Source organism: Abramis brama, assembly GCF_963993115.1.
Source record: "Abramis brama genome assembly, chromosome: 8".
Taxonomy (NCBI): Eukaryota; Metazoa; Chordata; class Actinopteri; order Cypriniformes; family Leuciscidae; genus Abramis; species Abramis brama.
This window is the reverse complement of record NC_139970.1, coordinates 41,904,463-41,929,562: the sequence shown is the minus strand read 5'-3', so window position 1 is coordinate 41,929,562 and position 25,100 is coordinate 41,904,463. Positions and strand designations below refer to the sequence as shown.

Genomic DNA, 25,100 nt, shown 5'->3' with positions numbered 1-25,100 from the left:
AAAATACCCCATAGTGGATGAAAACATCCCCAACAGCACATAAGGGTTAAAGAAAGGTGTTTTTTTTAGACGACACCTTATATATTGCACTTTATAAGTAGTTTAAATTGTCATGAATAATTATTTGATTCCAATATAACTTTTGTAATTAAAATGTAGATTACTGTTTTGATTATGTTTTAAATTAGCAGTTCAAAACCGCATGGATTGAGGGATACTAGCTAGTATGGCTGTCACTAACGATTATTTGGATAATTGAGTAATTGGTCGATTATTTTGACGATTAATCGAGTAATCAGTAAAAATGTGGTAATAAAAATAGACCTAAGCAAACAATAGCCTTTAAAATGACTTAAAAATATATATATATAATGACAATGAGGCAATAATAATAAAATAATAAAAATAAGTTTTATTGAACAACATTGTTAAAAAGCATAATGTAATATACATAATATAAACATAATATCTTATGTTTATACATAATATCGTCTGTGCATTACACAACTCAGTGCCTTCATGCAGTTAATTAATCAAAAGCATTGGTATTTTGGATATGACGATGGTTTCAATCGATCAAAAATCGTCCGATAAATGTTTTGGTGTGTGTTTATTTATTTATTTATTTATTCATTGTGATAATTGTGAAATAAAATTTGACCCAAACATGTTCTTGACCGGATTTGGAGATATTCATCCTTGTACAGTCTGAAACAGTTGGGTGCTCTTTTGATTTGTTTTTTGTAAGAGATTATATAATGTTTAGATTGAGACATTTCCGTATAGATCTGTTTACCCACTCAGGATTTGAATGTGAATAAGGAAACGCTCTCCATACACTTCCTGTGGTTAAAAGAAGTGTTTTAAATAGTTAAGTCCATTAATAATGCAAGAGAACATCATTAAATACATGTGTTTTCCTCTCAGTCTGTCTGTTTGTCTCTTTCTCTTATATAAACGCTTGTGTACCCCGAGGGTCGAGCTAATGTGTGTTCTGCAGGAGCTGCTGTGTGTGTGTCAGTGTTGAGCTGCTATTCTGACCTTGTTGAATGTTCAAATGAATAATGAGGTTCAATCAGCCAATGGCAGAGATTCATCAGCTCTGATTCACCTCGAGTGATTTTTACTCCAGTTTCTACAGGCCATGTACAGTGTCAGGTGTGTGAGGGTTGAGAGTGTTTTCATGCAGGTGTTGGATTCCCCAAAAACTCAATTTCATCTGAAATGCAGTGATGACTAGTGTTGCTTTTGGCGGCCTGTTTTAATTTTAGTTTTAGTCTAGTCTTTGTGTCAAGCTGTCATTTTAGTTTTTATTAGTTTTAGTCACGTTCATACTCTTTTTAGTCTAGTCAAGTTTCAGTCGACTAAAAGTCTGAGCATTTTAGTCTTATTTTAGTCAGTGACTATTTTCGTCTAGTTTTAGTTGACGAAAACTGATGACATTTAGTCTAGTTTTAGTCAATGAAAATTGTATTTTAGTCTCTTTTTAGTAATGCAATTCTATTTAACCCAGTTAATATAGTACAAGTACCTAGTAGTATAGACATAACCAAAATTTTCTTTTAGCCAAACTCATTTCTAACAAGGTTATCTTATTATATTATTGTTACCTTATAGACTCAAGAATGCATCCATTCCAGACACGGAAGACGCCCTGATTTGAATTTACAACATATTTATTTTACCAACCAAACATGTTAGAAGTACGTTACACACACACATAAATGACCGCATTTCTCCCCATCTTTTTCCACAACACATTCCGTTTTCTTTTCCGACTTCTATGTAATGAAAGTTTTTCCAAATGTCGTTTATAAGTTTTTCTCACAACGTGACTAAACGAGACGAAATAACAGAACATTTCGTCTCGTCTCGTTTTGGTCAACGAAAATGAAGAGACATTTTAGCATAGTTTTTATTTTGTAAACCACATTTAGTCTCGTTTTTAATCGTCAACAATATTGCATTATACATTTAATTATAGTCATCGTCACATGACCAGCATTTATGTTACGTCTCGTCTCGTTTTCGTCACGTGATAAAGGTTCGTTGACGAAAGCAACACTAGTGATGACATGCTTACATATAGTCTGTATATTAAATATCACTCTTTGTACATGTCAGTATTTTATTGAAGACTTATTTGAGCATGACCAGCAGATAGAGCTGCACGATTAATCGTAAGAAGATCGTGATCTCGATTCAATCACCAAGATTCAAGAATATTATTCCTAAATGACAACGATTCGACTCTGTGTTCAAACCTTTGACGAGTACGATCACAGCGAACATTCAAATCTGCGTTCGTGCTGCTGACCCAGAGTCTGTAGTTCGGATATCTACTGTAGCAATCAAAATAGAGTAAATCACCTTTTGAAAGTAACTTGATGCTTCAAATAAGGATTGTATCATTACATTGTTACACCAGTAGGTGGCAACAAGTGACTGTTAAAAATGTATTTCTCATTGAATCATTCATTCAAGAGATTCGTTCAAAAACAGGGATTCATCAAGTTATGAAACAATTAACATTTTGTCAGAACCTCTAATAAAAGATGTTATTTTGTTTAGTTGTCTATTCCGAATCGTGGGAGAATCGTGATCTCAATTTTAAGCAAAAAATCGTGATTCTCAATTTATCCAGAATCATGCAGCTCTACCAGCATCATATTTGCTTTTTGCGAATGAGAGAGTTGTGCGTGAACCCATAGCTTTGTCGGCTTTAAATTCTGGTTTGCGATCTGGTCACCCGATTATCAGCGAATTTAACAATATTATTCCATTAGTTATTCTATTAAAATGTCTCATTGATATATTTGACACATTCATAATCATTACTTTTGCCGGTTCTTTGTGACAGCTGTTATGTGCGTTATTGGCAGCGTCTCTGGTTGCATGAACGCGTCACCGCATCAGCACCAGAACATGGAGATTTTATTTTAGAGAATAATCGCACAAATTCGATATTCTATAATTAAATAAACTAATCGAATATCCAAAAATCGTGACTCATCCCTGCATGGAATCTCTTGTTTCTTTTCCCAAATCTTCACTCACGTCTCACCCATTTTCTAAAGGGATTATAAACGTTTCTTCATTGGTTCGCTTTTAATTAGGCCTATTATATTCGTATTCTTTACTGTGGTAAAGTAGAAAAACGCTGTAGGACAGATAGCCTACATTTGTACTTGCATGTCAAATTCTTTTTAACACAGTTTGTGCTTGTTATATTAGACATAGGGCGCGTCAAGTTTAGTTGTAAAGCGCGTTTCACACGCGCGGGTGATTTTTAGTTTCACTTTCTCTGGCAGCGCAATCTCAAACATAGCCTAAATATTTCGCCCTTGTGGAGGATAAAATTCGCTCTTCAGACCAATTTACATCAAGTAGAAAACACGAAGATATCATAAAGAGCTCGATGGTCTCTTTTCTGCTCGTGTCCCACATCCCTCTCAGAGCGCAGAGTGGTAGCCTATATCACGCGTCTTTGTGTGGAAATATAAAACGAGTTTTTATTTTTTTAAATAACCCCTCAACCACCGCCGGTAGTTGGTCCATTACCGCGGTGGTAAAAAAAACTGCCACCGTCACAGCCCTAAATATACTAAATATAATAAGATAACCTTGTTTGAAATTCTATATTGACTGGGTTAAATAGAATTGCATTACTAAAAAGAGACTAAAATACAATTTTCATTGACTAAAACTAGACTAAAATGTCATCAGTTTTCGTTGACTAAAACTAGACTAAAATGTCATCAGTTTTCGTTGACTAAAACTAGACTAGACTAAAAAGAGTATGAACGTGACTAAAACTAATAAAAACTAAAACGACAGCTTGACACAAAGACTAGACGAAAACTAAAATTAAAACAGGCCGCCAAAAACAACACTACAGGCTTGTTATCAGGCTGTCTATGATTTTTTTTTTTTTTTTTTTTTTTTTTGTACATTTTGAGATTTCACATGACCTCGGAGATGTTTTTCTGAACTTCTGTAAAATATTCTTGTTTGAAAAGGAAGAATCATCAGTGTGATCATAATATGACAATGGCCAGAGCTTCATGTTCTTCTAGAAGTTACTTTAAGTGGAGTGTTCTACAAAGTATAGTGGCCAGTAATCTGCCTTAATGTAAATAACACACAATCACATTTATTAAAAGTATTAATTATCTTACCAGTGCTGATGGCGCTCTCTCTCCCATTGCAGTCTTTGATCTTGAAATTAGCTGATGATAAATAAAACGCAGCTCATGTCTGCTACTTTCATTGAAGTGAACTCCGTTAAATATGCATATTGCATAGGAATTAAAGATCGTATTTATATTTGTTTTGCGGAGACACATTTATTCCAAGTGTAAATGGAACAGTTCAACAAATCCGAAAAAAATAAAATAAAATCACATTCATGTTGTCATCCGAATTGATTTTCTCGCTTACTCAGAGAGCTTCGCTACTTAATAGCAATTCAAACAGCCTTACCAAGCACTTATTTTATGTCAAAGGTGCCCTAATGAATCAGAAACACTATGATAAAAGTTCATATATGACACTAATGTGACCCATCAACACAAACAGTTTACGGTTTACTGCCACTGGCTGAGCGAATCCCATTCATATTCACACAAACAACTACTAAAAGTGATGAAAGTTCATAATTTAACATCACAGTGCTATATTATGTGATCATTGTGTTCTTATATATTTTGTATCATGCACAATAAAAGCTCACTCAGGGGCGACATTGAGGGTTTTTTATCATTGGCTGCAGGAAAATAGCTTTTTATGAAGTGTTATCCTTCCTTACAAGGTCTAGTCAGTGGCGGACTAGCATAGGACATGAAGATAAAGCCTAAACTAAGACAAACCACATACATGTAACATGCCTGATTTGTTTGCATATGATTAAACCTGTGTGTTGTGTGTTTTGCAGCTCGCTTTGCTCCGTACAAGCCCACTGATATCATGCTCAAGCCGCTGCTGTTCGAGGTTCCCAGCATCACCACTGACTCAGTGTTCGTGGGCCGCGATTGGCTGTTCCAGCAGCTCGAGGATGACCTGAGGCCCAGCGAATCAGGCGAGAGCTCTGGGTCCATCCTCGTAGGCAACGTGGGCTTCGGCAAAACCGCCGTCATCTCCCGCCTGGTGGCCCTCAGTTGCCATGGCGGCCGCATGCGACAGATCGCATCCAACAGCCCAAGCGCATCTCCGAAAAGTGAGTCCTGAACATTGATTCACAACACGCATGCTCACAGGCCTGAGACTGGATAGAGCAGCAATGCATTGTTCATGAAATGCACAGAGACCATTCTTACATAAATTGTTGCATTGAATTAAATGAGACAGTTTACATAAGAATGGTTTTATGAATGTTCAGCCTTCTTATGCATTCACTACCTTCAAACTATGAAGTTGAAATGTTTGGGGTTGGTAAGATTTCTTTAAATATTCATTATATCAAGGAAATCAGTAAAAACAGTAATATTGTGAAATATTATTATGATTTAAAATAACTGTTTTCTATGTGAATATATATTTTGAAATGTAATCTATTCCTGTGATCACCATTACTCCAGTCTTCAGTGTCACATGATCCTTCAGAAATCATTCTCATATGCTGATTTGCTGCTCGAGGTTATTATCAATAAAAACAGTTGTGATACTTAATATTTTGTAGAAACCGTGATAATTTTTTTCAGGATTCTTTGATGAATAGAAAGAATTGTTTTTTATTTAGAAATCTTTTGTAACATTATAAATGTCTTAACTGTAACTTCAACTAACTGATCAATTTAATGTGCCCTTGCAGAATAAAATATTAATTTCTTAAAAAAACATTATTGACCATTGAAACTTAGTGTACTTTAATATCAACTGAACAATCATAACAATTCTATTAACACATAATTCTTGATTTTTCTGTGAGGCATGTAATCTACAACATGATACAAGCACCATATGTGCGTTTACACAGACTTTTCAAATGCAAGAAACAATAAATTATGGTGTTTGTGTATTAATGTTTGACTCTTAGTCTTAGTAGAATAACAACAGCTGGTGATGTTTGTGCTCATGTGGATATTGTCCAGGTGGGGAGCCGAGTTCAGATCTGCCTATGAGTCAACCGCCTCAGCCGACCCCCCCGCCCAGCGCCACCAACACCCTGCGCACCAGCAGCTGTCCCAGCACACCTGAGCTCCAGCGGCACCGCGAGGAGGCCGTCAGACGTCTGGCTGCAAAGGTACTCGCACACAAACCTTTTCATCAGGAATGAGATTCAAACTGGCTTTGCTCACATAAGCATCATAACTCCATTTGTAGGATTGAATAGTCATGACATGCTTGTGATGATCTTGCTGGTAACAAAATTAATCAGCATTGTGAATATTATAATAAATTTAATGCACTTTTTTGGCCATTTATTACTCATTTCACAATCCTTAATTGTTTTGTGACTCATGAGCATGAGAGTGTTTTAATGGTATCTCATTTAAACTAAAAAGCAGTGTTTGATTTCGTAAGTTTGATTAATTTTTTTAACTCTACATTTGTGCAGTAATATTATCTTTAAAGATCATTTTCATTCATGGAGATAACATGAAAAATGTGCCAGGCTTTATTGGAGGATTTCTGTCACCTGGTGGAAAACAAACACTTTTAACATGAAAATCACAGGAAATTACCACTATAACCAGTAGATGGCTGCAGAGGATCACTCATATTAGCTCATTCGCCATTTCCACTCCCTTTTATAGATCTTTTTGCGTGTTTTGCTTTTTGGATTTATTTTATTATTATATTCAGAATGTCCCGCATTAATGAATTGATTTCATCAGAACTCTGATTCAGTGATTAATTTGCATCTTCATTCACTCTGTTTGGCATTTTTTGTGCATTGAAATGTTTTAGTAAAAGTATAGTTTGGTAAATACTGCTATCTGTTTTATTATATTGGTGCATATAAAAGAACATTATTAAAGATCATACTTCAATGCGTTCATTTAGTGATGAACAGTTATTTGACTCTAACCTAGATCTGCAACAGCCACTCCATAATTTCATTTTCTGTTAGAAAATGAGCTGTATGCTGAGAGAATGTTGGCTGAAGCTCGTGTTTCAGGACTGATGCATACATATTTACCCGCATCAACCAAAACAAAGCTTGAAATCCAGTCCATGTTGATTTGACACATTCCAGCATTGATTGTTGATTAGTATATAAACGGTGGTCATTGGACAGAATCCTCCCAGAGGAGCAACTAAGCCTTATCTTTTAGCTTCGTGTATGTATAGAACGTTTCACACAGGCGTGTATTGAAGTGGGCGGCTCATTCGCTGGATCTCTCAGCTGCGGTCCTAATGAAACCACACAGGTGTGCTGGAGCCGAATCACAGGTGCAGGGTCACGACCTCTGCCTGATCTACAGTGCTGACAGCGTCTAATGTAAGACGTGTGTGTCACAATTGATTAACTAGTTTATTAATCAGTGATTGTTGATTATCTTTTAATTTACATTGTGCCTATTGAAGTATGTTTGCCGGGGGTCAAAATTAATTAATCAAATTTGACATCAGTGGATATTGTTTTGTTCAAATTTTTTGTCCTTCCTTGACATTAATGACAGCAGATGGAATTTAATATCTTTGAGAGCCTCTCAAAGAGAACAAGCACATCCATCTACTATACTATAATGAAATATGTGCATAGAATATATTTAATTTAATCGAAATACTTTTACCCGTACATTTATATGGCCTTCAATGGCTAAAATGCTTTTTTATGTCTAGTCAAATTTGTCTAGCACTATTCAGAACACACATTGTTTCAAAGCAGCTTTACAGAAAATCATAATGTTTATAATATCTTCATGCCTCATTTAGTAGATTACAGCTGTGTGATGATAAAGTTGCATTTTGCGATGATACAAGCAGTTGAGATTTGCTGTATGAGCATATATCACTTTACAGGACTATACTGTATGTATGCGGAAAAAGTTGTACATACTTATTATATGCAACTTTATAGTTTTTGCCTGCAGAATTGTGCAGTTACGGCACTTACTGGACCGTATTAACCAGCCAAACTTTCACCGATTGGTTTGTTTGCTGTGAATGTGCATGCAAACTATGACAAATGCTCGCTTGCTGTTGAAATTGTAAGCATTTCCATTGTTTTTCAAAATGAAAATGCTTACATTATATCAATATAACTGTAAATTGTAAGTTATGTACTTGCTAAAACATCTTAAGCAATCACTTTGCGCACACCGACCACTTAAAACTATATTCTTGTGACCTTATTTCAGGCATTTAATATAATGTGCTCTTATGCTTTAGACAGTTTGTGCAGAACACTTTATTTCCCCCCGCAGCGGCTCATTCTGTGTCCTCAGATGATTTCAGATGTGTTTTGTTCATAGAAATGGGTTTTATGCAGCTGCAAAGTCGTGTCACCGATGTAGTTTCTCTCTTGCACAATGCATGGACCAGACGAATAGAACATTAAATGTATTATATTTTCATTTAGTTGTAGTTTTTTGCACATTTTGAGATGTGTCTCTTTGCAGACGATGCTTGTGTTGATGCAGACTCATGAAGAGCACATGCGGTTGTGCAGTAATGTTGCTAATGGACTGTGATGAATATGTGGTGATGTCACAGTTTCTACCGCAGACGTTTTAATGGAGGACCCGTGCGATCAGTGTGATGATGTATTTCCCCTCAGACTGACATTAGTGGTGGAGGATGTAGAGGTCGGCAAAATGGCAAAAATATCATATCACAATTTTTTTCAGGACAGGATCACAATCCACAATCATATTTAAAAAAAAAAATCATGTTGGTTTAAGACTGTTTATCTCAAACTAATATCTCTATTTTAAATTTGCCTTACAAGATCACAAAACATAAAAGAAAAAAGAATGGCAGACCATTTAGGCCAAAATAGGGGCGTGCCAACATTTTATTTAACTTTATATTACTCATCATCGTATCTTTGTTATTAAAAATATTAGAACAAAGATGCAAGTTACAAATATGATGCAAATGAAATAAACAGTGTTTTAAATTTTTCAGCTACAGTAGGTCTGTTTAAAGGGATACTTCACCTCTGGAAAGTTGAATGTGTATTTAAAATGGGTCATTTATGTAGAAGAAATGTGAAATTATTTTTGAATTTGGAGCTTTCTAGACTGAGAAAAGCCAGAAAATGTATTTTTGGATTATGTGGATGAAAGACAACAACTCCCAGAATGCACTTGCTTCGCTGCCCTAGGAGGCCACTCCCAAGCCACGCCTAACGGTAAGCGCGGGCAGTTGAAAACAACAAGACTAGGCTACTAGTGAGTCTCCATGACGAGTTTGCCCCGGATTTCGAGATCGCCCAAAATGTCCGGGATTCGGCTTTTGCGTTCTACAGTCACCATTCATTATGTTTACTGTGGCGAGCAGGACGAGACTGAGGGCCGCGGGAGAACGACGCGAGGCCGGTGGCGTGATTACTGATGAGCGACACCTGTGAGACGCACCGGTCTCGTGTCTCTCACGGAGGAGCGGGAATTTTCTTAGCAATGGTAAAACGCACATCAACCGATCACTTGTTTAGCGTTCATGTAAACACTACATTCAGATTCACCAATCGGAATGAATTCAGTTAGATTGAAACAAAAGGTGTGCATGTAAACAATGAGGGCCCTATCTTGCACCCAGCGCAATTTACTTTGTACACTGACGCATGTATCATTCCTATTTTGCACCCGCGCAAAGCGCGCTTTTCCCTCCACAGAAGCACGTCGCTAAACTAGGGAATGAACTTGCGCTCCCTGGGCGGTTCAGCGCAAAAAAGGAGGCGTGTTCCGGCGCAAACGTTCCTTCATGCTATTTTGCAGGTTTAGAAAACAATTGCGCCACTAACCAGGAAAAAATAGTTTAAAGTCAGTGGCGCGTTGCGCATGTTATTCATATGCTATTTTAAGGGCGCATGCTTGGCCATAATCAATGTAGCGTGTGCACAACGCGCATACACTTTGATTCTCTCATCTACACAGAAGCAGCAGTTTTCATTTTTGCAAATCATACATTATTATGATAGATAGATAGATAGATAGATAGATAGATAGATAGACAATTTATTATAAAAGCATACATCTAGCTTACACATTTACCCAAATTATCATACACCTTTTTAACCGAAGTTAATTTGGGTGGGTTTCTCCATCCCCAACGTCCCTGACGAGAGCGTTGCTCTCCTTGGCTGTGAACCGCTCCTGGCGCGCGTCTGGCAAATCCGCCGTTATAATAGGAATCCGCTTTAGAGCAAAGCGCGTCTGCTCTTAAAGGGAATGTGAGATGACGCTCTGATTGGTTTATTTCACGTTACGCCCAAACCACACCTATGAATAATGAAGCTACTTCAGACCAACCCATTTTAGATTTGCGCCTGGCGCAAGAGTTATTTATTCCGCTGGGAAAATAGCAACAGCGCCAAGACCCGCCCACAAAGTTACTTGCGCTTTGCGCTTTGACACTTGCGTTTCAGATCGTTAAAATAGGGCCCAATGAATGGCGACTGCAGAAAGCAAAAGCCGAATCCCGGACATTTTGGACGATCTCGACGGTCGGACATGTCCGGGAAAAAGAGGATGTATGGTAACTACTACTACTCGGCTTTCTCCACAGAACAAGAGCCTGCTAGCTTAGCTTCCAAAGAAAGACGGCTGACACTACTGTGAGTGAGATCCCACCCTCTATGGGCGGGTTGAAGACATGCGGGACAGCCCCTACTACTGGCTGTAGTCTCTCGCCTCTGGCCAAAAAATCCTCAGATGACGCAAAATTAAGATTTTTGCGTCATCTGAGGATTTTTTCCAGACAAAAAATACATAAATCTCTCGTCTCAGGGGATATGAGGGTGGAAAGCACTACAAAAATACTACAGGTTTTCTACTAATACAAAGCTTAATGCTAAATCCATCCTGAAGTATCCCTTTAACAGGAGCATTCATGTAAGAAATTGAAAAATCAGCACTGCAGTCTTCACTGTATGAATTAAATATACACTGATTCTTATTAAAGCGACACAAGTTACTCAGTCAAGAGCAGTGAGTGATTTTTTTTCTTCTATCTTTTGTTGTTTGATTAACATTGATGCTTTTTTGATAAATTTAATGCATCCTCGCTGAATACGAGTATAATTTCTCTGAAATGTGTGTGAAAATATTGTGTCCTGCAGTGTAAACGCAGTCTCAGATTCCTCATTAGAGCTCGCTGTGGGGAATGAGAGAATCCCAGTCCTGTGTTTCTCAGGATGCGTGTTGCTTCAGTATGTCTGATTCTGCTTTTGAAGTTCATAGAGGAGGGACTGGAGCGATGCCAGCGCTGTTGTCTGGAACGGCGTGTTTCAGCCTTTTGAAATGCAGAGGACTGAAGTTGAGATGGCGTGAACCCGAAGACCCTCTTTATTTTTCTCAGTGTTGCTGAACTCAGTGGCTTCTGAAGTCCTGATCTCTGCATTCACGCTCTGAATACATAAACTACAGTAGTACTAGTTCAGTGACCTCCTCCTCTAGATTGATTCAGATTCTGGAAACATGATTGTTTTGTGCTATTGTCATGCAGTTGTAAAGGATATCATGTAAAAAACAAAACTACAAAACAATACAAACTTGAACCAAGCATTTAGACCCTCAATTAATTAATTAGTTAGTTAGGGTTATTTATTTATTTCAGTCTGTAAAAGCATCCAATTAAAAACTGACAATTAAGCAAATCTGTGTTTTGTGTATTTTCACTGTGCAAATTTACAGGTTCTTCACCAAATTTAAACTATTATACTGAACATTATTTTAAGTAGATGCAACTACAAATAATATCAATTTGATGGATCTGTGTCATCACAGCTTGTGTGTTTTCTAAAGCTAAACGTAAGCATTATTTTAGAGAGACACTGACAGACAGACTCTTTCATTGCGGTTTTCTTTAGACTTGAGATTCTGGAGTGTCATCAGAGTCTCTGATGTGTTTTCATGGAATATTGCATTGAATCTCTCAGAGGCTTGAAACGCAGTGCTTTGGGTTTCAGCTGTTTTGCTGCGTCTCGGTACAGTACATCTCCGTCTTAATAGGACGAGCTGTCCTCTGTCAAACACAATGTGAGCTAAATGAAATATCAACCGTGTTTCCCGGGGGACCTGCCGTCCCTCGAGTGTTACCATGGCAACAGGTTAGCAGGGTGGTCATTTGGTCGCATTTAAAGAGAATTGCACCCATGTGGGCGCCGAGACTCAGGGACCGACGACAAGCGCGCAGCAGACAGCGGCAAATTACATATTCACAGATAAGACAAAAGCACTTAATTAGAGGCTCATCGCTAATCGGTTATCAGTGTTATGCTACATTTTTAACAAATGATTGTGTGGAGTTTTGCACAAGAAATTGTATGTATTCCAATCAATCCCTGCATGCATCAGTCACATAAGCGCAGGCTGATTCATTTTAGCTCTTTACATTAGTTTGTTGCCTGATTAATTCACATATTTACAGTTGGTGCTGTGTTGATGGAGAATTGATTAACGTTATCTTTTTAAATCCTTTTTAATACCCGTTTTCAATTATACACACAGGCGCACAGCACCAACTGTAAATATGTGAATTAATCAGGCAACAAACTAAAGTAAAGAGCTAAAATGAATCAGCCTGCGCTTCATTTCGCACTGAGATATATATATATATATACAGTTAGGAAAATAAGTATTTGAACACCCTGCTATTTTGCAAGTTCTCCCACTTAGAAATCATGGAGGGGTCTGAAATTGTCATCGTAGGTGCATGTCCACTGTGAGAGACATAATCTAAAAAAAAAATCCAGAAATCACAATGTATGATTTTTTAACTATTTATTTGTATGATACAGCTGCAAATAAGTATTTGAACACCTGAGAAAATCAATGTTAATATTTGGTACAGTAGCCTTTGTTTGCAATTACAGAGGTCGAACGTTTCCTGTACTTTTTCACCAGGTTTGCACACACTGCAGGAGGGATTTTGGCCCACTCCTCCACACAGATCTTCTCTAGATCAGTCAGGTTTCTGGGCTGTCGCTGAGAAACACGGAGTTTGAGCTCCCTCCAAAGATTCTCTATTGGGTTTAGGTCTGGAGACTGGCTAGGCCACGCCAGAACCTTGATATGCTTCTTACAGAGCCACTCCTTGGTTATCCTGGCTGTGTGCTTCGGGTCATTGTCATGTTGGAAGACCCAGCCTCGACCCATCTTCAATGCTCTAACTGAGGGAAGGAGGTTGTTCCCCAAAATCTCGCAATACATGGCCCCGGTCATCCTCTCCTTAATACAGTGCAGTCGCCCTGTCCCATGTGCAGAAAAACACCCCCAAAGCATGATGCTACCACCCCCATGCTTCACAGTAGGGATGGTGTTCTTGGGATGGTACTCATCATTCGTCTTCCTCCAAACAGGTTTAGTGGAATTATGACCAAAAAGTTCTATTTTGGTCTCATCTGACCACATGACTTTCTCCCATGACTCCTCTGGATCATCCAAATGGTCATTGGCAAACTTAAGACGGGCCTTGACATGTGCTGGTTTAAGCAGGGGAACCTTCCGTGCCATGCATGATTTCAAACCATGACGTCTTAGTGTATTACCAACAGTAACCTTGGAAACGGTGGTCCCAGCTCTTTTCAGGTCATTGACCAGCTCCTCCCGTGTAGTTCTGGGCTGATTTCTCACCTTTCTTAGTATCATTGAGACCCCACGAGGTGAGATCTTGCATGGAGCCCCAGTCCGAGGGAGATTGACAGTCATGTTTAGCTTCTTCCATTTTCTAATGATTGCTCCAACAGTGAACCTTTTTTCACCAAGCTGCTTGGCAATTTTCCTGTAGCCCTTTCCAGCCTTGTGGAGGTGTACAATTTTGTCTCTAGTGTCTTTGGACAGCTCTTTGGTCTTGGCCATGTTAGTAGTTGGATTCTTACTGATTGTATGGGGTGGACAGGTGTCTTTATGCAGCTAACGACCTCAAACAAGTGCATCTAATTTAGGATAATAAATGGAGTGGAGGTGGACATTTTAAAGGCAGACTAACAGGTCTTTGAGGGTCAGAATTCTAGCTGATAGACAGGTGTTCAAATACTTATTTGCAGCTGTATCATACAAATAAATAGTTAAAAAAATCATACATTGTGATTTCTGGATTTTTTTTTTTAGATTATGTCTCTCACAGTGGACATGCACCTACGATGACAATTTCAGACCCCTCCATGATTTCCAAGTGGGAGAACTTGCAAAATAGCAGGGTGTTCAAATACTTATTTTCCTCACTGTATATATATATATATATATATATATATATATATATTACTTCACTCCAAGCAGAATCAGTATTTTAATGTTTCTGTTCATGCGTTTTGTTCTGTAACGTTAATATTCCGAATACGGTTTGATTACAAAAAAATACCGGTTAATAACATTATTTACAATAAAAAAAATAAAAAAAATGTGCCTATACTTTATACCAGAGCTTCAATTGAACTTTATTCTAGAGCTAAACCTTAGAGAACTAAACCTTGTAACTCTAGTGGATCCTTAAACTAGTCTTTGAATAAGTACAGCGTTTTCTTTCCAAAACAAAATTATAATATAACAACACATGCAAGTGTCAGATGATACATAAAGCCACAATACTAACTTTGACAGCAAGGTGTTTAATCATTTAAAAAAATATTTTTAATACATTTCCTGAATAGTGCCGATTCTACACTGATCTATTTTACAATTACAAATACTTCACAGCTACCCCTTGTACTTTACAAATAATTTTACAAATACTAACAATTTTCACTGGTTTCAAAACACGCACCTGGATATAACCTGCCATGGCACCATATCCTCGGATAAACACCTGCGATCCAACAGCTAATGCGCACGCATTTCACTCATGTTGGATACGTCAACGTCACGTTTGCATTAGTCTTGTGTAGCCAGTAGGGGTGGGGAAAAAAATCGATTCTTAGATGAATCGCGATTCGGGACGTGGACGATTCTGAATCGATTCACAAATGTCAAAAATCGATTTTCTAAAAAAATAAAAAAATAATCTAATAACGTAACATTGAAGGAACGCAAAAGGCGGAACTCTGAAGCGGACGTGCAGTGCCACAGACGGACAGTCTGTGGCGTGCACATAACAGAGACGCGCACATAACAGACGCATGATGGCTGAGCGCCAAATCCGAACGGCACCAGAGAATGTCTTCGTTAAAAGCTAACGTATGGAACATTGGCAATTTCATTGTGATCTATTTAGTATTTTTTTGTATGAGAGCTAATTTCTGTATTGTTTAGTTTTCACATCAATATGCTGTGTAAACCGATCTGATCTGTATGCAATATGTGCAATGCCAGTCACAAAAAGTTACATTTTGACTGTAAGTTACTCTCTGCAGAATGTTCATTCACTTTCTTTGCTATTTTTGATTGTGGTATACAGCAAACATTTCAAGTCATAACTCTTTATTATTTAGTTGTGTATAAGTCAAGAGCGACTTTGTATGTTACTAATTATTCAGAATATGCATAAGTCCACAAGCATTATACGTTATGATAGCTTCTGGTACATAATTCTATATTTTTGAACGAAAACTGTTTGTGAATTTGCTACAGCAAAATGTTTTTTTTTTGTCTGAAGGATTATATTGCTCATTGGAAATAACAAGAGGATGTTGGTTAGAAGTCTATTATTAAATGCTAGAGATTCAGAATATGCTGAAGTTTGTATTAATTTACTACAAGTATGCTGCTAGTACAGGCACACATTTATTTTCCTGTTGGTTCTCAGCAATGTTGGGACATATGCTGGCAAATGTAACCTTACAGTTGACTTGCCAGATCACTTCCATTTGTTTTATTAATACAATTAATATAGGAAGTATTGGAAGTAAGTTCGTTATGGGTCATCATAAATACTTTGCTTTAAAAGTACCAAGTAAAAATATTTTTTCAATGTTTTTGATAAAAGGCACTTCCCTGAGAATTGAACTTAATAAATGTGAAAAAGACACTTTAATGTCTCCGTTTGTCATTCTGTATTGCAAAGCAGATGAGAGTAGATCATGATCAGAAACCTGATTAGAAATCATTATGAATAAAATCGAATTGTTTTGAATCGAAAATCTTTTTGAATCGAAAATCGATTTTGAATCGAATCGTGGCCTCAAGAATCGGAATCGAATCGAATCGTGAGATGGTAAAAGATTCCCACCCCTAGTAGCCAGTTCAGAAGCTCTGGAGTCCATAGCAGCTTTCATTGGCCAAGGACATTAAATTAGCCGTCTGACTGACATGTAAAGCAACCAATCACAGTTCGTTTTGTTCCGCGTCATGTTTAGGGGTGTGAAAATGGAACGTCGATATCCCTACAATAATAGAACGGTGTGTTAAACTCTTGGACATATTTTAAGGGTCTATGCCGCAAACTTTACATACTTCACATACTTTTGAAAATCCAGCGTTTAGTTGATCCTGCTCATTGTCACTAGGGCTGCAACTAACGATTATTTTAATAATCAATTAATCTGTTGATTATTTTTTCGATTAATCGGATAAAAAAAACACATTAATTTCTAGCCGTTTATTCAAAAACAGAACTGACCATGCAATATTATATATTTATTATATATTACTATGTTCCAATTTACTAATGCTGAGACACACTCGGTCTCTCTCGCGCACTGTTGCTCGCGGACTCTCGGACACACTCGGTCTCTCTCGCGCACTGTCGCTCGCGAACTCTCGGACACACTCGGTCTCTCTCGCGCACTGTCGCTCGCGGACTCTCGGACACACTCGGTCTCTCTCGCGCGCAGACACACTCGGTCTCTCTCGCGCACTGTCGCTCGCGGACTCTCGGACACACTCGGTCTCTCTCGCGCGCAGACACACTCGGTCTCTCTCGTGCACTGTCGCTCGCGGACTCTCGGACACACTCGGTCTCTCTCGCGCACTGTCACTCTCGGACACACTCGGTCTCTCTCGCGCACTGTCGCTCGCGGACTCTCGGACACACTCGGTCTCTCTCGTGCGCAGACACACTCGATCTCTCTCGTGCGCAGACACACTCGATCTCTCTCGCGCACTGTCGCTCGCGAACTCTCGGACACACTCGGTCTCTCTCGCGCACTGTCGCTCGCGGACTCTCGGACACACTCGGTCTCTCTCGTGCGCAGACACACTCGATCTCTCTCGTGCGCAGACACACTCGGTCTCTCTCGTGCACTGTCGCTCGCGGACTCTCGGACACACTCGGTCTCTCTCGCGCACTGTCACTCTCGGACACACTCGGTCTCTCTCGCGCACTGTCGCTCGCGGACTCTCGGACACACTCGGTCTCTCTCGTGCGCAGACACACTCGATCTCTCTCGTGCGCAGACACACTCGATCTCTCTCGCGCACTGTCGCTCGCGAACTCTCGGACACACTCGGTCTCTCTCGCGCACTGTTGCTCGCGGACTCTCGGACACACTCGGTCTCTCTCGCGCACTGTCGCTCGCGGACTCTCGGACACACTCGGTCTCTCTCGCGCACTGTTGCTCGCGGACTCTCGGACACACTCGGTCTCTCTCGCGCACTGTCGCTCGCGAACTCTCGGACACACTCGGTCTCTCTCGCGCGCAGACACACTCGGTCTCTCTCGTGCGCAGACACACTCGATCTCTCTCGTGCGCAGACACACTCGATCTCTCTCGCGCACTGTCGCTCGCGGACTCTCGGACACACTCGGTCTCTCTCGCGCACTGTCGCTCGCGAACTCTCGGACACACTCGGTCTCTCTCGCGCGCAGACACACTCGGTCTCTCTCGTGCGCAGACACACTCGATCTCTCTCGTGCGCAGACACACTCGATCTCTCTTGTGCGCAGACACACTCGATCTCTCTCGTGCACTGTCGCTCGCGGACTCTCGGACACACTCGGTCTCTCTCGCGCACTGTCGCTCGCGAACTCTCGGACACACTCGGTCTCTCTCGCGCACTGTCGCTCGCGAACTCTCGGACACACTCGGTCTCTCTCGCGCACTGTCGCTCGCGGACTCTCGGACACACTCGGTCTCTCTCGCGCGCAGACACACTCGGTCTCTCTCGCGCACTGTCGCTCGCGGACTCTCGGACACACTCGGTCTCTCTCGCGCGCAGACACACTCGGTCTCTCTCGTGCACTGTCGCTCGCGGACTCTCGGACACACTCGGTCTCTCTCGCGCACTGTCACTCTCGGACACACTCGGTCTCTCTCGCGCACTGTCGCTCGCGGACTCTCGGACACACTCGGTCTCTCTCGTGCGCAGACACACTCGATCTCTCTCGCGCACTGTCGCTCGCGAACTCTCGGACACACTCGGTCTCTCTCGCGCACTGTCGCTCGCGGACTCTCGGACACACTCGGTCTCTCTCGTGCGCAGACACACTCGATCTCTCTCGTGCGCAGACACACTCGATCTCTCTCGCGCACTGTCGCTCGCGAACTCTCGGACACACTCGGTCTCTCTCGCGCACTGTCGCTCGCGGACTCTCGGACACACTCGGTCTCTCTCGTGCGCAGACACACTCGATCTCTCTCGTGCGCAGACACACTCGATCTCTCTCGCGCACTGTCGCTCGCGAACTCTCGGACACACTCGGTCTCTCTCGCGCACTGTCGCTCGCGGACTCTCGGACACACTCGGTCTCTCTCGCGCACTGTTGCTCGCGGACTCTCGGACACACTCGGTCTCTCTCGCGCACTGTCGCTCGCGAACTCTCGGACACACTCGGTCTCTCTCGCGCGCAGACACACTCGGTCTCTCTCGTGCGCAGACACACTCGATCTCTCTCGCGCACTGTCGCTCGCGGACTCTCGGACACACTCGGTCTCTCTCGCGCACTGTCGCTCGCGAACTCTCGGACACACTCGGTCTCTCTCGCGCACTGTCGCTCGCGAACTCTCGGACACACTCGGTCTCTCTCGCGCGCAGACACACTCGGTCTCTCTCGTGCGCAGACACACTCGATCTCTCTCGTGCGCAGACACACTCGATCTCTCTCGTGCGCAGACACACTCGATCTCTCTCGTGCACTGTCGCTCGCGGACTCTCGGACACACTCGGTCTCTCTCGCGCACTGTCGCTCGCGGACTCTCGGACACACTCGGTCTCTCTCGCGCACTGTCGCTCGCGGACTCTCGGACACACTCGGTCTCTCTCGCGCACTGTCGCTCGTGGACTCTCGGACACACTCGGTCTCTCTCGCGCGCAGACACACTCGGCCTCTCTCGCGCGCTGTCGCTCGCGGACTCTCGGACACACTCGGCCTCTCTCGCGCACTGTCGCTCAGTGTGACTCTCGGACACACTCGGCCTCTCTCGCGCACTGTCGCTCAGTGTGACTCTCGGACACACTCGGCCTCTCTCGCGCACTGTCGCTCAGTGTGACTCTCGGACACACTCGGCCTCTCTCGCGCACTGTCGCTCAGTGTGACTCTCGGACACACTCGGTCTCTCTCGCGCGCAGACACACTCGGCCTCTCTCGCGCGCTGTCGCTCGCGGACTCTCGGACACACTCGGTCTCTCTCGCGCACTGTCGCTCGCTCACGGAGTTCACTTCGCTTTTGTCCAGTCCGGCGCCTCATAGCCCTGCTCCGCTCCACGCTCAACTCCTCTGCGACTTATTGAGTGTGGTGCAATAGTCGCGCGACACAACGAATCGATAATGAAATTCGTAATCGATTCTTTTAATAATACTATACTTTGACGTTTTTTTTCTACCAAGGTAAATTACACAACCCCATAGTGAAAACGTGAATTGTTATGTTCGTTTTTGAAAACGTATGTTTTTTTTTATTTAATTTTTTTTTATTTAGCTTTTCGTAACCAGGGAAACATTAATAACAATCACAATATGTTCTACAATAAGTGTCAGAAACAAAACCTCCCCCCTCCCTTCATTCGTAGATGTTATAAGTACAAGTCCTACACATTGTACTCCAAGAAACTAAATGAGTATGTGACATGAAAACGTATGTTTTTAATAAGTAACTAAATAAGGTAGTTTGGGGGTGTGAAGTGTGTGCAGTGTACGTTGTAGAACAAAATGTCCGAGTATCATCGTTATGTTTACCACAGGCTTTATTTTACTCATAAATTGAAAAACCTCATTATAAAAACGCAATAGGAAAATCTCGAAGAAACCAGTGGCGAATTAGACTTCCGGGTTCTTGCGTCATACATGCACTCTATACAGTTCTGCTCATGGTTTAGTTGCTGCTTAGTGTCTCAAACCAAAGATTTCTTTTGCTGTCTAAATCCGATGTGATGATTGTCTAATCAGCTTGTCGAAGGGTCGAGGGAAAGGCACAGCAATCAAGAGATTGAGCCTGTTAATGTGCGCTCTTAAACCAGCGCTTTGAAGTGTTCGCTGAAAGTGAGCGAGTTAATGGTCCATCCACCTGAAGGAGCTTTAGATTGATGCTCTTTTCCCAAACCTCATCTCAGGGTGAAGACCGTGCCGTTCCTATTAACCCCAACTGTCCAAATGGGAAATATCCCCATCTGTCAAATGGAGGTTTCAATAATATATCAGGACAAATTAAGGGGGACCCTCAGAAGGGCTTTCTCACCCGCATCTGCCAGGTTTCCTCACTCTGGCCACACAAACTGTTGAGCTTCAGTGAACTCTGCTGTTAGGACATCACTTCACAGAGAAATATATCACTTAATGCATTCTCTTAGATATGACTCTTCCTTTTGGGTATGTGGGATTTTTCACAGGAGGAACTGAATAGAGAAATAAGCTGCTTGAGGTTGAGCATTACAGTGATTTTATCCCAGATCAAGGAATGAAGTCTCTAAACACTCTTATCCATGGTAAACTCACCTGAATTTGCTTAGGATCTTCCCGGTTGTTGCCTTTAAATATTGATAAAGCTGTGTGTGACATTTAATGAAATCAGTATATTTTTTCATGATATCTGTAGGGCCCGATGAAATCCGTTTTATTATTTCCCACATTACGTTTTATTTTTTTTTAACTTTATAAGTTAATTTTTTTCCCGTTTTTTTTTTTTTTTCTGGAATCAGTTTTATCCCATTTACATTTTTTGAACTCTATTTTAATGGTTAAATAAAATTTTAGTAATCAAAAAGCATGTCTAATTAATTGAAATCATGAAACTTATACAATTTAACAACAATTTATTAAAAGTTCAACAAAAATTACATGTTTTACATGTAACTCCCAAATTCTTTTTTTTTAACAAATTCTTTTTTCTGTTTTAAATTTTTTAGATTCCATGTTAATGCTTTAATTAAATTGTAATAATCAAAAAGAATGTCTAATTAATTGAATTCATAAAAACAATTCAATTCAAGAAACAATGATTTTTGTTGTGTATTTAATTTTTTTCTGGCAATCAGATGAAGGCATAAAACATGAATTTTATTATGAAATGAAACGTTTGATGAAAATTGAAAATGAAAGTTTTTTTTTTTCAAACAAAGTGCTGCACAACAGAGCTTTACTGTTAAAATAAAAAATGGATGAAACATTTTGATTATCGTGAAATGAAACCATGCGTATGCACCGTTCATTCACACAAAGACACGCAGTCTTTTTGCAGTTTAATATCCACAGACACTAGTCTACATTTTGATTTGATTAAAGTGTAATGACCTGCTTTTTATATATTAATCAAAAATTTGACAAATCCCATGAAATTATACAGTAAATTCTGTTTTTATGCCTGGATTCCGTCCTCGTTTTCTGCATTGCAGAAATCATAGGGCCCTCTGTTTGTTTGTCCATTTCTCCCTCCATCTGTGTTCAGATCATCACTTTTTTATCTGTTAGGCTGCTGAACTTTAGTTGCAAGATTATTGGATGTAGAGAATGGCAATGATTGGTTAGAAATGATCTGGCTATAAGAGGCTGAAACTCTCATTTGTGCCCTGCATTATTTATCAAGTGCAAACATGGCATGATATTTGGCAGCAGCGTTAGATCAACATGAGTTTAGAGCGGCTCCTCAAGGGCTCACAGATCACATGCTGTTGGGATATGAGCTTCAGTTCAGCAGCCAATAATAATAATAGCAATAGCCCTATAATAAAAAACAAATGTTTTAAAAAGAGTTTGATCTGTCAAACATCATACAACACTGCTCTTGATGACAACAGAATAGACAAAAAATGGCAGTTGCATATTATGTTATATTAATTATATTATATTATATTATATTACTGGGTTGTAGGTGATTTTTTTTTTTTGACAACTAATTGTTAAATCTGTGCATATTCATGGAAAATGATGAAATATTTTCATTGAGGGTTCCTGCGGGTCATAAAAAGGTCTTTAAAAGTCTTAATTCGCCTTTGCATAAATTATGGCCTTGAAAAGGTTTTAAATCAGAGCAGAAAGTCTTAAATTCATGAAGTCATGGCATTAAATGTGTTGAATCTTCCCACTTTTTGGCCTATTTTCCAGCACAAATATCTAAACATCTTTGATACATCTACTTGGGAAAAAAGTCTTGAATTGTTTTTAAAGTTTAGCTTAAAACAAGAACAAATATCTCATGATATATATGTTATGAGAACTTCCCTTTGAATAAAGTAGATTTTTCTGAGCCTATTGGCAGATCTTTGTTCTTGTTTTAATCATAAACTTCAATTTCACAGAAAACAAGACTTAATATTTTATGTCATTTTGCATCTCAAGTAAATGTATCTTGATTTAAGAATCTTTAGACAATTGCACTGGAAAACAAGACAAAAATACTGAGGAAGAACATCACTTTTTTTTGCTGTGATCAGAAGGTACAGTATAAAATATTTCCATATTCTAGTTGCTGGGAGCAGAGCGATTCAAAATGTATACCTTACTTTTTCTTTACTTGTTTAAAAAAAAAAAAGAAATCTTTAAAAAGTCTATCTATAAAGTCTAAATTTACCTTAATAAAACCTGCAGAAACCCTTTTTATTTAGTTTAAAAAAAACTGCATAATCTACTTGAATACAGTGATTGTTTGGTCGAAAATAATTGTTCCTCTGATTTAAAAAAGCCATTTCAGAGCAAATGCATAGAGTTTAATATGGCAATATACTTCTGTGTAAAACTTACAACAATTGCTCCATGATTGTAAATGTAAATTAGATGAAGTTTTTAAACTCTCTCTCTCTCTCTCTCTCTCTCTCTCTCTCTCTCTCTCTCTCTCTCTCTCTCTCTCTTTCTCTCTCTCTCTCTCTCTCTCTCTCTCTCTCTCCCTCTCCCTCTCCCTCTCCCTCTCTCTCTCTCGTTCTCTCTGCAGGTCGTGGCGTATCATTACTGCCAGGCTGATAACACATACACGTGTCTGGTCCCTGAGTTTGTGCACAGTGTGTCTGCTCTCCTGTGCAGAGCGCATCAGCTGACCGCATACAGAGAACTGCTGCTGAAAGAGACACACCTACAGAGCATGCTCAGTCTGCGCTCCTGTGTGCAGGACCCCATCGGTGCCTTCCGCAGGGGGATCCTGCAACCGCTCATCAACCTACGCAAAGGTACAGGAACACAACCGAAATCAAAACCAACACCATGCACTTCCTTAAAGGTGCAGTAAGCGAGTTTTGAGGAACACTGTTGATATTTGAAATCAACCCAAACACACACGCCCCTCTCTTCATTGCTCAAATGCATGAGTGGATGTCTTATTATCATAGCTGAAGCGAAAAACAAAAAATTAATATGCAGTACACAGGGGTTTATACAAGAGTTTGTTATTAGTCGCCTGCAGCACACCAGCTCCAGACAAACAATGATACTCAAAACTGTCTTACAATAAACAGCATATCTTGGTTATGGGAAACATAGCAAAACCAGCATATGGAGCAGAAACCATGCAACTTCGGTGTCCATTTTCAGGCCTTCCCACTGCGCTGGAACACGCTCCCTTACTGCTGATTGGTTCACTCTCTCTCCTCCCCCATCATGAGTGAACACGCTCCCTTACTGTTGATTGGCTCACTCTCTCTCCTCCCCCATCATGTCTGAACACGCTCCCTTACTGCTGATTGGCTCACTCTCCTCTCTCATCATGAGTGAACACGCCCCCTACTGCTGATTGGCTCACTCTCCTCCCCATCATGAGTGAACACGCCCCCTACTGCTGATTGGCTCACTCACTCCATCATCATAAGTGGACACGCCCCCTTACTGTTGATTGGCTCATTCACTCTCCTCCATCATCATAAGTGGACACGCCCCTTACTGCTGATTGGCTCACTCTCCTCCCCATCATGAGTGAACACGCCCCCTTCTGCTGATTGGCTCACTCTCCTCCCCCATCATAAGTGGACATGCCCCTTACTGCTGGTTGGCTCACTCTCCTCCCCCATCATGAGTGAACACACCCCCTACTCCTGATTGGCTACAAGTGTGTTTTGGTGCTCGGTCCGATCCACTTTCAACAGTGTTTCTCAGAAATCGCTTACTGCTCCTTTTTAAACATGTTTGTGATTTTGTTGTGAATGATTCATCAGTTGCACAATATTGCAAAGAAAACAATATCATTCAATCATTCCTTCACTCAGAAATGCATTGCATTATGGACTCCAGTATGGGTTCCAAATGTCGTTGATTTTAATTTCATATTTGAGTGATTTTTTGGCCTGTCCTCTGGCTCTCTTCCTTCTGCATCCGTTACAGTTCAGAGAAGGTTATGTGGACAGAAGTGAACATCATGAAATGACGCATTTTATTAAATCGGATGAGTTGGGATGTCATATGTTTAATGTTCGGCAGATGGCCCGATTATATGAATGGGGTGAATTTGCTTTGTTGTTGCATTAAATGCAGAGAATCCATTTTCCAGAGGCTGTTAGCACATGCACTCATGTACCGGCCCACGTTTATCTCTCAGAAACTGAATCAGTGAGATGAATTAAATCAGTTGGACTTAATAGATAATAAGACTTAATAATAAGACTGTCTTTAGTGTTTTTTTCTGAAAAAGAATAATGGGTTTGACAATAGAGAACCTGTTCTGGTTTATAAAAAAAGATAATACTGGAAAGGAATAATTTTCA

The 25,100-nt window shown here is 40.4% G+C and overlaps 1 protein-coding gene across 3 annotated transcripts in view; it reads left to right on the top strand.

The window, feature by feature from the left end:
- tanc1b (tetratricopeptide repeat, ankyrin repeat and coiled-coil containing 1b) overlaps positions 1–25,100 on the top strand; it is a 193,585-nt gene that overhangs the window by 117,049 nt on the left and 51,436 nt on the right. For all 3 annotated transcript variants that reach the window (XM_084122375.1, XM_084122374.1, XM_084122376.1), the window contains 3 exons: positions 4,934–5,215; positions 6,090–6,241; positions 23,345–23,576. In XM_084122375.1, the coding sequence (XP_083978501.1) occupies positions 4,934–5,215; positions 6,090–6,241; positions 23,345–23,576 (666 nt within the window). The remainder of the gene's footprint in view (positions 1–4,933; positions 5,216–6,089; positions 6,242–23,344; positions 23,577–25,100) is intronic.